The sequence below is a fragment of the Lepidochelys kempii genome, chromosome 12 (assembly GCF_965140285.1).
Source record: "Lepidochelys kempii isolate rLepKem1 chromosome 12, rLepKem1.hap1, whole genome shotgun sequence".
NCBI classification, from domain to species: Eukaryota; Metazoa; Chordata; order Testudines; family Cheloniidae; genus Lepidochelys; species Lepidochelys kempii.
In genome coordinates, this window is record NC_136391.1 from 19,002,475 (window position 1) to 19,019,358 (window position 16,884).

Below are 16,884 nucleotides of genomic sequence, written 5' to 3' on the forward strand. Positions count from 1 at the left end.
TACAATGTGTATGATAATCAAGTTGGGCCATTTCCAGCACAAATCCAGGTTTTCTCACCCTCTGCCCCCCCGCCTCCCAACTCACTCTCCTGCTGGTAATAGCCCATCCAAAGTGATCACTCTCTTTACAATGTGTATGATAATCAAGGTGGGCCATTTCCAGCACAAATCCAACAATCACATACCACACAACAGAACCACTAACCCAGGAACCTATCCTTGCAACAAAGCCCATTGCCAACTGTGTCCACATATCTATTCAGGGGACACCATCACAGGGCCTAATAACATCAGCCACACTATCAGAGGCTCGTTCACCTGCACATCCACCAATGTGATATATGCCATCTTGTGCCAGCAATGCCCCTCTGCCATGTACATTGGTCAAACTGGACAGTCTCTACGCAAAAGAATAAATGGACACAAATCAGATGTCAAGAATTATAACATTCATAAACCAGTTGGAGAACACTTCAATCTCTCTGGTCAAGCAATTACAGACATGAAGGTCGCTATCTTAAAACAAAAAAACTTCAAATCCAGACTCCAGCGAGAAACTGCTGAATTGGAATTCATTTGCAAATTGGATACTATTAATTTAGGCTTAAATAGAGACTGGGAGTGGCTAAGTCATTATGCAAGGTAGCCTATTTCCTCTTGTTTTTTCCAACCTCCCCCCCAGACGTTCTTGTTAAACCCTGGATTTGTGCTGGAAATGGCCCACCTTGATTATCATGCACATTGTAGGGAGAGTGGTCACTTTGGATGAACTATTACCAGCAGAAGAGTGTGTGTGTGTTTGTGTTTTTGGGGGGGGGTGTGAGAAAACCTGGATTTGTGCAGGAAATGGCCCACCTTGATTATCATACACATTGTAAAGAGAGTGATCACTTTGGATGGGCTATTACCAGCAGGAGAGTGAGTTTGGGGGGGGCGGGGGGGAGCGGAGGGTGAGAAAACCTGGATTTGGGCTGGAAATGGCCCAACTTGATTATCATACACATTGTAAGGAGAGTGATCACTTTAGATAAGCTATTACCAGCAGGAGAGTGGGGTGGGAGGAGGCATTGTTTCATGGTCTCTGTGTATATAATGTCTTCTGCAGTTTCCACAGTATGCATCCGATGAAGTGAGCTGTAGCTCACGAAAGCTCATGCTCAAATAAATTGGTTAGTCTCTAAGGTGCCACAAGTACTCCTTTTCTTTTAACTAAAAAAGAGGATACAAGGGAAGATCAAGGTAGTGGATAATTTATGCATATTGAGAATGGCTGTAAAGCAAGAGGTAATTCTTACGCTAACTAACTGAATCCAACTTTAGTGCTGCACAACTGACTGTGCAATGTAACTTCTTCTGGCAGCACCCTGAGGTGCTGGGTAAAACACACAAGCAAATTCCATACATACTGTCAGTTTCCATGGTATGCATCCGATAAAGTGAGCTGTAGCTCACGAAAGCTCATGCTCAAATAAATTGGTCAGTCTCTAAGGTGCCACAAGTACTCCTTTTCTTTTTGAGTTTCCATTATCTCACATTAACATAGCGTAAGTGCTGCAGTGTGAACAATGGAAGTCTCATTCACAGATCATCAGCTAGCACCCGGGCATCAGGATTGCCTAGGCAACAAGAAATGGGAAGATACTGAGTGCTTGTAAGGAGTATTTGGATAAATCAAGAAAAAAGAAATGCTTTGGAAGCAGGATACACATTCATTTGCACAAGACACAGTAGCTTTTGTTCCCACAGAATAGTTTACATCAATATCTGATAAACATTCCACAATTTCTTCTACAACACTGCACAGTAAGAAAAAAAGTTACTCTCGATTAAGGAAATGTCTCTCTGCAAGAATGTAAAAGGTTCAGAATGTGCTTTTAATCACCTGCCTCACACTTTTTACATGCATGTGGCTCTTGCCTCCATTATAAAGGGCTCATCTACATACAAACTGCACAGATAGAGTTGGTCGGAAAAATTTTGAAAAAACAATTTTTCATCTGAATTTTCCACTTTGTCAAAATCTAAATTTTTTGCAGAATCAGTTTACTTTTGACAAATTACTGCTGGAAATCTGCTTGTCTTCCTGCCAGGTCACACCAGAGGCCTTGGAACTTGACAGCCAGTACTCGGAGAGCTTCGAGTCTCCCCGATAGTCCACCAGGTTAGCTGCCATGGAGCTGCAGACTGAAATTGACATGATTCTTAATTCATAATTCTTGTCAGTCTTCTGCCTGCTACTGAAGAGCAGTCATGAAACTAACAGGAATTATGTCAATTTCAGTCCACAGCTGCTAGGGCTTCCAGGATTCCTGGCTCAGCTGCAGCCCAGCTGGTAGGCAGCTGAGGATTCTGGTGAGCATATTTTGTTTTGGAAACACCACATTTCAGTGTTTCAGGAAAAAAAATAGTGGGTTTTTAAGTCCTGTGAAAATTTTTGAGTTATTGTTTTTTCATCCTGAATCTGGATGAAAAATGTTTCTGAAAGCTTAAAAAAATTGCAGAACTAAAATATGGTTTCTCAGCCATCTCTGTGTAACTTAAATTGATTTAAACAATAAGAGTTTTCTTTCTACACTCTCAGTGGGGGGATCAGCCGCTTCCCGTTCCCCCCCCCTAATTACGCTCCCCCGCCCCTAGGAGCCAGAGGGACCTGCCAAATGCTTCCTGGGAGCTACTCCAGGTAAGCACCACCGGGACGCCCCACCTCGCCCCCTGGCAGGCGCCTCTGGCTGATAGGGGTGGGGTAGGCACTCACTACGGTGACCCACAAGACCCTCTTGCCCGGTTCTGGGGGCAGTCAAGGGACAGGGGAGGGGGGTGGATGGGGCAGGGGTCGGGGGGGGACATCAAGGAACATGGGGGGGGTTGGATGGGGCAGGAGTGGCGGGGGGTGGGCAACGACCCCCTCGTGGGGTGAGGAGGGAACCCGTTGTTAAGATTTTGGCAGCTCATCACTGGATGTATGGATCGAAGAGAGCCCAACTCCTAAAAGTCTTAGGAAGTCAATGTAGAAAATCTTTTATACACCTACAGCCAAAATTTATCTGGAGATCGAGAGAAGAGCAGGTCTCTCCCTGCCTCCCTATGCACCTCTTACAGTGTGCAAGACTATGGACATCTTTGATTGCCACATAATTTAGGTGTGATGTGCTTCCTAAATCACGGGCATCTTGCTTATATCATAACCTGTATCCAGAAACAGCTACTGCAAGTGACATAATCGTCATAGGTCCTGTCTACACTACTAAAGCTGTTATACTACTATACCTAAGAGTTCACATAGAACGTACTTCTCACCCGAAGCAAGATTTCCTGAGGTTTACATTTTCATATTACTACATAGTATCAGTTTCTGTCAAAGAGCACACATACAAATCTGAAAGAAAACCAGTAATCCACCATTCAGAAGGATCCATTGATTTTTACCGGAAATTGATTTAAAAATAAATTAAAAAGCACAATGCATGCATTTAATTTGGAAAATAACCTGAATTCTGACACAGTATTGATGCTGTTTTGAACTAAAATATTTTAATCTAATAGATTAAATTAAGCATATGCTTACCTGATTTGAGTATCTCATGCTGACATTCCGCTGATCTTGTGGAGGTATGTAACGCCCTATTGGATCAATGTCTTTGGGATTTACTAATCCATCAACTGAAAGTAAACCACAATTGAAACATTATTAAAGAGTCTGAGCACTTTCAAGGTAACATGTATTCTATTACCAATATTATGTAATCCATTAGTATTACTTTCATTAATGTAGACACATAGCATAGAAATAGCAGCTTCAGGTACTATTTTGAAAGGACCACTACAGTCTCTAAAGACAGGCAATCAACTCCCAAACTCTTTTCTCACACAAACTGACCAAGTGTTGCCTTAAATCCCTTCTCAATAACAACATCTCTTCCCATGTGTTAATTTCCCCAAAGCATCCTACAGCTGCATTTGTTCCTGGATCTATGCTCATGTTTGAGACAGGCGACAAGCCATAATGTGCCAAGACTGTGATGGGGTTTCTGGCACAATTAAAGTTGTGACCAAAACAGCGAACGTCCACTGAAGTGGGTATAAAAGCCCAACAGCCATACATAGCTTGTTCAGCCGTGATGGTATACCTATTGTAACAAGGAAATCATCAGGCACTCATGGATGCTACAAGAGAAGGTGAATTTCCCCTATAAACACTCAACTCTGACAGCTTGGCATTGAAAGAAAAATTCGCTTTTGATCCCAAAACTGACAGTCACCCATAGCCCTAAGCACAATGGAAAGCCTGCAAAACACACACACACACACACACCTGCACTAACCACATAACAATGTTTAGCAAAATAGGTGTATACAATTGATACAAAACACCAACCTGAATGTCAATAAAAAGGAAAGGAGGGGGAGGATGCAGGGTCACTGTATTAATGGTGAGTGGAAATTATGTTCTCACTCCTTGGAATTGAACCTTATATCAGCTCACAGGGAAGGGAATCAATCAACAAGTCAGTGGGATTCAAAACTATGAGTAGAGTAGTTGAAGAAATGGAATAAGTTTTCAGGTAAGAGTATTTGTGCAGAAAATTTTTGCATTCATCCAATATCATGTTACTCATCTGACCAATCAACCAGTGATGATTCATACTGAACACCTGCATATAACTGTTAGTGATCAACCTGTAGTAGCGAATGCAACATGGGAAAAAGTTAAATAAGAAGATAAGAGGAAAGACACCAATGATAACTTAGGAAATGATTCAACATGATTAATTACAGGACAGAAAAAGTAACAACAGGAAGGGAAAGAAAGTAAAACAGAAGCAAGGGGATGTAGCAAGTAGAGCTGGTCAAACAGCTTGGCAAATATTTCATTTGATTTATTTTACCAGTATTCATCAGCTACAGAGCCGATCAAATACTATTTAGCAAACCTATTAGATTAATACCATTGGAATTCATCAAATATATTCAATACCTATTTCTTCCAGCTATTTGACCAATCTTAGTAGGAAGTGGCATCTAAAACATTAAGTACAAGATTGACTGCTAATATTACAATTAAATATACTAAACAATAAACAGTACACAACTCCTTTATTCACTTAATTTGCAGCAAACGTGGTCTGGTAGGTAGAAAGGGGGTGGTGGTACAAATATAGTCTCACCCTGGCTAGCCAGCTTATTGCTTCACTGGGAGGAGTCACATTCATTTTTGAGCCTGGTCAGAAGAATGGGATCATAATTGGCAAGTTGTGAAGAAATGTGTCCACAAGACCAACCCTCTATGAAGATGTCTACTTTGTGAAAAAGCGCCATCTCTCCTAATGCACAGTGCAATATTGAAAAGTGTTTGAAAGTTGATAGAACTTTATTCTTATGAATATCCCCCCACTCTTTTTTCTTTATTCCCAAACTTTATTCTCTCATCGGATCCTTGACTTTGTATTTCAGGTAATTTACCAGCAATGACAATTTTCTCAATCTCAATGAAAATAACTAATTCGTTTAGTCATTATGGAGTTTTAATTGGTGACCTAACTTTCTAAGGAGTTTCGAAGTTAGGCCAGTCATTGGCACAATAAACCGTAAATCTGGCATTTCCTGTTCTGAGTGCTTAATTGTGCAATCTTCAAGTTTTATTAAAGGAGTTATTGGTTCAGAATATGATTTTAATGTATTAGGGTGGAGTATATGATGTTATAATGCTGGCAGGGGAGTGAAAGCAAAGGTTAGTGGCTGAAGGATAGAGAAGTGTATGGGGGGGTGGAATCAGAGGAAAGCTTGAAACTTTAAAAAGCTGACAGGATGTTTCACACGTGAAGGAACATGGGAAAACACACAGGTACACTGCCATTGTAGGCAGTCCCATCATACCATCCCCTCCATAAACATACCAAGCTCAGTCTTGAAGCCAGTTAGTTTTTTGCCCCCACTACTCCCCTTGAAAGATTGTTCCAGAACTGAACTCCACATATTTATCAAAGGAGAGGTAGTGACGGATTTTTATATACATACATACATACATATCTATATACACACACATACAAAATAACTATCCAGAGTCCATTCAAAACTTAAATCTGGATATGTATATTGGTTTAAAAAAATGTTGACAAGAAATATATGTTTTATTACTAGCAGTGTGATAAACATGATTTGAATCTAGTTTTATCCATTTCCTCTTACCCAGGAGTTTTGCAATGATGTACAGTGCCTGTCCCCACAAGAAAAGCTTTCCATCACGTCCACTGTTGCTCGGAAATCGTTTCTGACTACCAGGATTTTTCTTTTCTAATTCAACAAAGTCAGCTGGCACATAATAATACCTGGGTACAACAGGATATCCTGTGGAATTTTAAAATAAATACATTACGTAAATATATAAAACTATTTCCCTTATAAAACTGAAGTGAATTTAAAATGGAAAAAATATACACTGATAATCTGTTTGAACTGAAAGGTTGCCAGCATTGTGTTATCCTTCCAAGGCAGTGCAGACTGAGAGCTATATTAAACATTACTTTATTTATGCCTGAACATCATTTTTACATGATTTCTTTACTGAACAAATGTACCGTCTCTTAATATTCTATTCAGGGCAAAGCAGAATGAATATTTATTTATAGATAGCAAAAAAAGGTATGCTGTCTAGAAATTAGCAAAATACTCACAGATAATCAAAATTACTTGGAAATAAAGAGGTTTTTTGCATTTCTTTACAAACTCAAAATTAGACCCATTTTGTGAAAAAAATCATAAAGATAAACAGATTCTTTTCAAGGAAAAATAGCTTTATAATAAATCATGTGTAAATTCCAAGTTTTTGCATGTATTCAGTGCAAAGTTAGATATTTAATCAAAATCTTGCTTTAAGTAAAATTTAACTTCTATGAAATTGCATGAAACAAAATGGCACAATTATTACACTGGCACACAGGAGGATAGAAAGTGGTGTTCCCATGGAATTACCAAGTGTGTTTCTGTGAATTACTGATTCGTAGACCTTATTTCATTACCATGTAAACTGGCTGAATCAACCATTTAAAAACAGAATTATAAAACATCTAGATGATTACAGTATGATTTGGACAAACCAGCAAGCCCCTTGCAAACAAAAAGACTGTGCCTCACTAATTTTCTAGGTTTCTTTGAGCATTTCAACAGAACAGCCAATGAAGGCAAATCAGCTGACAATATCTCTGGACAAAAGAAAAAAAAAATCACTCTCAAGAGGCTAATACAGAAATTAAGAAATAGAATGACATATGAAGTACTCTAAGGGACTAGAAAATGGCTCAAAGTCAGAAAAGTTCAGATCAAAAATAAATGGTGATGACAAAGGTTAACAGTCAGCACACAAGATTATTTTTTAAGATCATGTTGCTTAATGTATTAATCAATCATCTGGAAAAGAGGATGATTAATGAGGTGGCAAGATTTGCACTGTGGTCGGCTGCAGTATGACAATTCTTCAATTCTTGTGAGCAATTGACTCAGTTTAATTAAAACTGCAAGATCCAGGAATGATACAAAGACTAGAAGATTCTTGCATAGACAAAAATGAATACCATAAAATCCACAATGCCATAGATGTGTAGAATATCTGATTATTATTAACAAAACACATTATTCTACGAAACTCAAAACTTTAGGCTTGGATTATCAATAGTCTAAGCCTGAGCTCTATTCAGACCATTTTTGTTGTTTTCATTTAATCCGTGGTCTCCTTATTCATTGTGGAAAAATACCCATTCAGTCCATCTGTGAGCTTCCTAGTATGCAGTTCCACTAAAACTGTAGTTCGAGTGATTTAGAAGACAGAACATTCCAAATAATTCTAAAATACTGTTATTTTCACAGCATGCTAAATCCAAACTAGAATCTGTATCATATTCAAATACTGAATAATTTTTAGAGCACTCTTGCTGTTGAAGCTGAGAACCAGTGAATAATTAAAGCAGTTACTTATATTTGTCTCAGAGTGGAATATTTTGACATTGGGAATATTAGTAACCAAACTTTCCAAGCATAGTCATCGTAATCTTTGTAAATAATGAAACAAAACAAAACAAAAAAAGGTTTCTGAGTAAACCTTGCATTTAAACCATCATCAATTCTTTTCCCAGATAATGAACTCCTTTTCTAATTAGATATGTTTTTACGGAAGAAAAAAAACCTAGGTTTTATATTATAAATTATAATAAAATTATGATATTATATATTATATTAAGTGCTGTGAAGCATTACTCTCATAACAATATATTCTTTCCACATTACTTTGATCTTCTGTTGCTACAGTATTTGCAAAAAAATTTAGAAAACTTAAGTATACTTATAAAACGTTCAGATAACCCAAAGGAACCTACAATTCCTTGAAACTACTATCGCACACTACCTTCAGCTGACTGTTGAAGCAAAGGATCCAGAAGCTCCTGATATTCCTTTACTTGTTCCGCATTTCCTCTAAAAATTCCTACAAATAACCAAGTAAAATTTCAATTAATAAACAACTTTTTTTTTTACACTTGAATTTAGCAATCATGAAAAGGTCTATACTAACATCGCTGATGACTGGACCCGAATGAGTTATCTGCAGAATGGATCCAGCACAGGCAGTGCCAAAGCAGTGTCCCCATGCTGCCCTGCCAGTATGTCTCAGTCCTGACCTGGAGGGAGCACTCTAAGGTCTTGTCTATGCAGGAAAGCTTTTTTGGGTATAACCTAAGTTGTGAATTTAAACCAATACAGTTATATCAGTATAACCCGCACATGCAGTCACCCATTTCAGTATGAGTGCCTTTTTTCAATTTAGTTTATACAAGCTGGGAAGAAGTTTAAGCTAAAAAAAGCCACTCTTATACCAGAATAATGATGTCTATATGGGGGATGGTGGGGGGTGGAGACTTCTATCAAGGTAACAGTTCTGCTAAACCTTTCCCTCACAGAGGAGGGCTAAGGGCAAGATGGTAGTAAAGTCTCTATGGCCATATTCTTTGACCTTTGCTGAGACTGTCAAGGAGGAGGCTGGAAGTGCCAGCTGCAATTTTTTTTTTTAAAATGATGCAATACGTGTCCATTTTTAAAAAGTCAAATGAGGCTACCAGACTCATTTCACATAGGCTTCTTAATAGCCACCCAATAGTAAAGCTAGAGAGCTAGTATTCTCAGTGTAGACTTTATATCCCACTGTACATGCTCTGAGCGATCCAGTCTTTCCTGGGCAAGCTCTAGGTCTTTAGGATGGACTTTTCAGATACCTGAAAATTAGGTGTCCAACTCCCATTGAATTTCAAAAGAATTCACATGCCTAAATCCTATAATGCCCCTTTGAAAATCCAATCCAAAAACCCTTAATACATTTTATGAAGGCACAGTATCTTTAATACCAAGAGCAAAGTTGGGAGGAATCAACTACGCTTGACCTTGAAGGGGTAAAATTGTGTCTTGAAGGGGTTTGGGGACGGTTTACCAACTAGGAAAGGTGGAGGGAATTTGGGATGTGCTAATTTCCTTTAATATACATCAGCGCTACTCTGGAGCTCTAAAGCTGATTCTCTTTTGACGAATAGTAACAGTCAATTTTCAAACTGTCATAACATCTTATACTTGCTCCTCCGTTCTGCCATCAGGTTCCCCTCATACCCTTGTCGCGAAGGATTTCTGTAGTTTCCAAAAATCACAGAGAATAGCAGAAAACGGGCACGACATTTCCCAATAATGAAACTGGCTTGTCTAGCACAATCCCCTTCTACACTCTATGATTCATCCACAAAAGATTAAAATTGCTAAATAATTTTCTCCTGAGAAAGGCCCCACAAGGAAAGTACCCTGGTACTGAGTCTGGAAGAAATACATCTGTGTGTGACACTGGGAGTCCTGAAAACATAGACCACTAAAAACACACGAACTGAAAAAAAAATAGTATGATGCTCAGAAAAAAATTAAACAAACACATTTTTATTAAACATATAAAATTCTTAATCTACATTTCCCTAAACTCTAAAATTTCTTCTCATAATCTGTTTTAAGCATACCAATGTGGCCAACTGGCTATTCCAATTAAACCAGGGCTTTGAAAAGAAGTCTAAACTCAACCTTCATAACAGAATGTTGATGGGAAGTTCTCTGAACACACTATTTAGAGGGTTTTTCTTTTTCACCCAATTTTGTAATACTAAAGGGCAAGAAAATATCTTAGCAAACGTATTTCCATATATTTTGGAATATTGCTACGTATACAGCATATGTAAGAAGAGCTAAGGAGAAATAAATGCAACAGAAAACAAAACTGCAAATCTTGGCAGGTGAAGGTTTGTGCAAGGAAAAAGGGTATGTTAAAAACACATTGAGACTATAGAACAGTGACCTCTCATCAACATACTTTTGAGCACTGTGTTGACATGACAAAGAAATGAATATTTTGACAGCATTTATTTGCAAATTATTTCAATTACCAGATGTTAGTAAATAAAAATCATCACAAGCTGCATGTGAAAATCCAGTAGCCATTTATACCAAACAACATCTGGAAAAGGGCAAATAATAAGTGTGACATATGCGAAATTTAAGAGACAGCTCCTGTTAATGTTAAAAGAAAACGCAAAACTAATTCCAGAATATATAATTTTCAGAATCTCATCCACTCCTCCCAATTTCAAACATTAGAAAGTTGTGATTTGACAGACAACAGAAAAGCTGACATGTATATCAATAAAATATTGGAAAACCTGTGTTACCTCATGGTATAACCGAACAAAATGCTTTAAGCCAAAATTAATTATTGTAGATGTGTATATTTGTTGGGAAATGTGTCATTTTATTTTAGAAGAGCACAGAAGAATTTCATTGCTGTGATGATGGTTATTTTTTTAAATGATCAGTGACTGATTTTAAGAATCTCTGTTACCACTGTCTATATTCCGCTATTCCACTCAAGCCACAAAGCTCAGAGTACCTTTGCTGAAATAATTTCCCCTGTAGATAAGAGCGGGTGGGGGTAGGGTGTTACGTGATGACAAACTGCTTCCAACAGAGTAAGCATTCATGGTAGGGGTAATTCACTCTTTCTGAAATTTCATTTTCCCTTTCCAGTTTTATTAGTCTCTCTCTACATATTTCAAATTTTGTATTAACTTTAGGTGTGGAGATTTGGAGATTCAGAGATGTTTTTTCTCCCATACTGAGAAACATATACTTTCTTTCGTGGTGATGGTTATTCTGACCAATATTTTATCCCACTATGGCTTCTACCACTAAGTCATGATATAAAGTAATAAGATTTGATTCAAAAATTTGAAACACTTGTTTACTTCATGTCTTTCAGCCAATTGCCTCCTTTGATCATTGATTTTCTTCACTTGTTTATTTTACAACCAGCGGACAAGGTACTTTATATATTTTCCTGGGTGGCAGTTGGATGAAGGTTTCTCTGGCCTGCCATGGACATTCTATTTTCATTATTAACCCACAGTTGTTTTCATCACTACATGAGTTTAATATTACAGACCAATGAGCAATTTGGAAATAGCAATTTTCCCACATGCAAATAGAGAACTTATTTTTAGAGTGGCATTATGGCAAAGACACCAAGCAGCCTAACTGCCTTTTGTAGTAGAGGTTTTTGAAGCCTAATCTTGATGGCAAAACATATTACAAAAAAGAGAGCAGCAGATATTAGTACTCTGAATGCACACATGCACAGAGGCAGCTAAATTCACATTTATTTTATTCAAGAAGATGAAGGTATCAGAAGCGAAAGGCTATAACTGTTTTTTAAAGCTATGAAATTTGTAGTTTTTCCCTCAGCTTACAGAAGTAAGAGAGACAACATTCTCTTAACCATTCCCATCCACAGTTAGTAGAACAGTAAACATTTTCTGCTTGTCTAAAGCTCCATGTGAGGGGAACCTATCAGAGCCTTCTCTGCAGCATATTTGGCTTCCTTGTGAAAACTGCAAATGTCTATCCCTAAAGGAAATGTTCATTTGTGTATTGGCATCCTTACCACTCCTCACACTGTAGTCTACCTACCCAAAATAGAAAATCTGATCTGCTGCTCAGATAATAAAGGGAATTTCTTGGAAACAAATTGATGGCAAAACCTTTTTTAGAAGGTTCTGATCTACTCTGTTGAAATCCCCTCTACTCAACCCTCTTTTCCAAAACTTCCTTGGCTACCTCCATAAGAGCTTCTGCTTCCCTCCTTCCCTTCATTGTTCTCCTCCACACCTTCAACAATTCCAATAACCTCTCTGACATGTCTCCGAAACTTACAGGCATCTTGTAAAGAAATTTAGCTTTAGTATTCTCCTGCCACCAAGAGATCTCTGAGTTGCTTATTTATCCTCTCCTGCATTCTGCTTGATTTACCACAGCACACCCACTCTTTTAAAGATTTGCTGCAAAATCCAGCTTTCCTGTATACTGCTCTTTAGAAGCCCCACTTTCACCTCTTTCACACACTGGAGTTTGGTGCATCTCAGGTCCATTGAGAGAGAGAAAATGGGAGGTACTAAGTTCTAGTAAACACACAGCCAGGTACTGCAATGGTGGAGTCCCTGATAACCTAAAGAGAGTAAGAATGATGGATGACAAGAGTAAGGAAGAAGATTAATGGTAGGCATTTTAGGGCCCATGGATTAAGGGAGGTGATTGCTGGCGAAGGAAAAGCTAAGCCGCTCCCACAGGTTTAGTTAAAGATTGAAGCAGGATCTGAACTTCTAGAATTGTGTACTGTGTCTGTGAACCATGCATCGTTATTATTAACTTAAGTGATTGCTATCTGTATCTTTGATTTTATTCAAAGAAATGGTTCACCCTTAATATCTGAAATAATTCATTGTATTTGACTCATGAGGCAGACCTATCAATGAGACATTTGTATCACTGAATTACAGTTTACTCTTGCAGGGAAGGAAAATAATTTCATTTCTGCTCTCTAAGGACCAGCCTCTAATGTCTTTACCAAACACTAGTGTCAAGCCATACTTACCATCAATCATCATGAAAATAAAAAACAGAGGAAATTCACACTCAATCCCATCAAACAGCTAAAAAGAAAAAAAATTTCAACATTTTAGTTTAAAAGAAATGCATTCAAATACACTTTTAAACCAGAGGATAAAAATGAATACAAATTATTATTTTAGTACATTAGTTCTTCATTTTAAAATACAGATCATTTTTCTTGTTTCATGGAGATTTATTGTGCTTTTAACATGTTATAGCATATATTCTAGTAATAAATTTACATAGTCTAAGTTATATTCTCAGAAGATTTTTTATTTAATTAAGACACATCTGAAAGTATTTGAAGGAAAAATGGAAACTTAATTCAGACAACCTTTACTGATAGACATTAATATTCAAAAACACAGTGAAATTGTTTTTAATATACCCAGACTGTAGCCAACTGTGAAATTAAATTAAGTGATAAATAACCTGCCTATTTGTTATGTGAAACCAGCTGTTCATTGAATTTAAATGTAAGCACATTTATCATCAGACAAATCAATGATTAAACTGCTGACTTAACATTCTCTCAGAACAGCACATGCAAAGATACAACACATCTCAATCAAATGGACTGCACAATTCTGCGTAATCTAATAACTCAGAAGTTTTTCCAGTTTGTTTCCTCCTAAAAAAAAGTACTGAAACATTCTCAATCTTGGAAGCTCACATTTTCACGTGAGAAGAATATGATCTAGAAAAAATAATATAATGTTCTGAAATACTAAATACAAATTTAGTTAAATACTAAAAGTAAAAGTTTAAGTAAGGCCAGCATTAGACCACAAAGGGCAGAGCCACAGGCCCTCTCAGAGGTCCAGAGAGGCCTGGGCCATTCCAGGTTTTGAGGCCCCTAGCCATTATAAAAATAAAAAATGATGACACATGGTCTCATCTTGTGCCATCAGAATAGACACATTTTTATTAATATTTATGAATATTTTAAACTCTACAATATGACAAAATCTATCAGTTAATAAAAAAATTATGTCTTTTATCAAATCACATCTCTTATTTGCTTAAATTTGCAGCTCTAAGCTAAGAGAGTGTGTCACATTATGGTCCGATAGGGATGCGTATAAAAACAAGTTGTGAAACTGATCAAATGCAAAAAAATTAACGAATACCTAAATTTGAGGCCCCCCCTGAGCTTGAGGCCCAGACCAAATGCCCTCCTTGCCCTGGGCAGATGTACAGTAACTCCTCACTTAAAGTCGTCCCAGTTAACCTTGTTTCGTTGTTACGTTGCTGATCAATTAGGGAACATGCTCATTTAAAGCTGGGCAATGCTCCCTTATAACGTTGTTTGGCAGCCGCCTGCTTTGTCCACTGGTTGCAGAAAGAGCAGCCCGTTGGAGCTAGCTGGTGGGGGCTTGGAACCAGGGTGGGCCGGTAGCCCCCTATCAGCTCCCCGCTCCTCTAAGTTCCCTGTGCAGCAGCCGCCCAGCAGGCTATCAATTGCCAGCAGTTCAGCTGTCCCTCCCCCGACTGCAGTGTGCTGCTCCTGCCCTCTTCTTTGGAGCTGCTTCCGGGAGCCTCCTGCTTGCTGTGCAGGGAGAAGGGTGGGGGTGCTAATGTCAGGGTGTCCCCCTCACCCCACTCCTGCCCCCTGCTCCTTTACTCCATTGGGCCATCTCCACAGAGCAAGGGGGACCGGACAGGGCTCAGGACGGAGGGAGCTTGCTGGCAGCAGCTGCTGTCTCAACTTGCTGATCTACTTAAAAAGGCAATGTACTTAGAGTGGGGTCAGCATACTTAAAGGGGCAATGCACGTCTCTCTTTCTCTCACACATGGTGTGTGTCTCTGTCTCTGTCATAAATATAAAGGGAAGGGTAAACCCCTTTGAAATCCCTCCTGGCCAGGGGAAAGCTCCTCTCACCTGTAAAGGGTTAAGAAGCTAAAGGTAACCTCACTGGCACCTGACCAAAATGACCAATGAGGAGACAAGATACTTTCAAAAGCTGGGAGGAGGGAGAGAAACAAAGGGTCTGGGTCTGTCTGTATGCTGGTTTCTGCCAGGGATAGACCAGGAATGGAGCCTTAGAACTTTTAGTAAGTAATCTAGCTAGGTATGTGTTAGATTATGATTTCTTTAAATGGCTGAGAAAAGAATTGTGCTGAATAGAATAACTATTTCTGTCTGTGTATCTTTTTTGTAACTTAAGGTTTTGCCTAGAGGGGTTCTCTATGTTTTTGAATCTAATTACCCTGTAAGATATCTACCATCCTGATTTTACAGGGGGGATTTCTTTATTTCTATTTACTTCTATTTTTATTAAAAGTCTTCTTGTAAAACACTGAATGCTTTTTCATTGTTCTCAGATCCAAGGGTTTGGGTCTGTGGTCACCTATGCAAATTGGTGAGGCTTTTTATCCAACATTTCCCAGGAAAGGGGGGGTGCAAGTGTTGGGAGGATTGTTCATTGTTCTTAAGATCCAAGGGTCTGGGTCTGTAGTCACCTAGGCAAATTGGTGAGGCTTTTTACCAAACCTTGTCCAGGAAGTGGGGTGCAAGGTTTTGGGAAGTATTTTGGGGGGAAGGACGCGTCCAAACAGCTCTTCCCCAGTAACCAGTATTAGTTTGGTGGTGGTAGCGGCCAGTCCAAGGACAACGGGGGTAATATTTTGTACCTTGGGGAAGTTTTGACCTAAGCTGGTAAAGATAAGCTTAGGAGGTTTTTCATGCAGGTCCCCACATCTGTACCCTAGAGTTCAGAGTGGGGGAGGAACCTTGACATGGTGGCAGCAGTGGGATTAACCTGAAATCATTTTGAGATTTGAGATTGAGAGGAAGAGCTGTTTGGACGCGTCCTTCCCCCCAAAATACTTCCCAAAACCTTGCACCCCACTTCCTGGACAAGGTTTGGTAAAAAGCCTCACCAATTTGCCTAGGTGACTACAGACCCAGACCCTTGGATCTTAAGAACAATGAACAATCCTCCCAACACTTGCACCCCCCCTTTCCTGGGAAATGTTGGATAAAAAGCCTCACCAATTTGCATAGGTGACCACAGACCCAAACCCTTGGATCTGAGAACAATGAAAAAGCATTCAGTGTTTTACAAGAAGACTTTTAATAAAAAATAGAAGTAAATAGAAATAAAGAAATCCCCCCTGTAAAATCAGGATGGTAGATATCTTACAGGGTAATTAGATTCAAAAACATAGAGAACCCCTCTAGGCAAAACCTTAAGTTACAAAAAAGATACACAGACAGAAATAGTTATTCTATTCAGCACAATTCTTTTCTCAGCCATTTAAAGAAATCATAATCTAACACATACCTAGCTAGATTACTTACTAAAAGTTCTAAGGCTCCATTCCTGGTCTATCCCTGGCAGAAACCAGCATACAGACAGACCCAGACCCTTTGTTTCTCTCCCTCCTCCCAGCTTTTGAAAGTATCTTGTCTCCTCATTGGTCATTTTGGTCAGGTGCCAGCGAGGTTACCTTTAGCTTCTTAACCCTTTACAGGTGAGAGGAGCTTTCCCCTGGCCAGGAGGGATTTCAAAGGGGTTTACCCTTCCCTTTATATTTATGACAGTCTCTCTCTGGCATCCTGTCTCCCCTCCCTCCATTTGTGCTGCCTTGTAGAGTGTGAGGCTACATTAACAACAAGGTGTTAACCCTTGAGGGCTCAGCCTAGTGCTAGTTCATCATTTAGCAGTAAGGCATTCCCTGGGAAATATCCCATCCTCTTCCACCCTTTGACTTCACCACCTCAACGAAGCTTCACAACCATAATTGCTGTGTACTGTATTAAACTGTTTAAAACTTATACTGTGTGTGTGTGTGTGTGTGTGTGTGTGTGTGTCTTTTGTCTGGCAAAAAAAAATTCTCTGGAACCTAAACCCCCCTATTTTCATTAATTC

General features: G+C 38.8%; 1 protein-coding gene across 6 annotated transcripts in view; it reads right to left on the minus strand.

Annotated features, from left to right (window-relative positions):
- PHKB (phosphorylase kinase regulatory subunit beta) overlaps positions 1 to 16,884 on the minus strand; it is a 209,795-nt gene that overhangs the window by 64,017 nt on the left and 128,894 nt on the right. For all 6 annotated transcript variants that reach the window (XM_073307739.2, XM_073307737.2, XM_073307738.2 and 3 more), the window contains 4 exons: positions 12,992 to 13,049; positions 8,396 to 8,473; positions 6,187 to 6,345; positions 3,566 to 3,660 (listed from right to left, as the gene is read on the minus strand). In XM_073307739.2, coding sequence (XP_073163840.1) covers positions 3,566 to 3,660; positions 6,187 to 6,345; positions 8,396 to 8,473; positions 12,992 to 13,049 — 390 coding nt within the window. The remainder of the gene's footprint in view (positions 1 to 3,565; positions 3,661 to 6,186; positions 6,346 to 8,395; positions 8,474 to 12,991; positions 13,050 to 16,884) is intronic.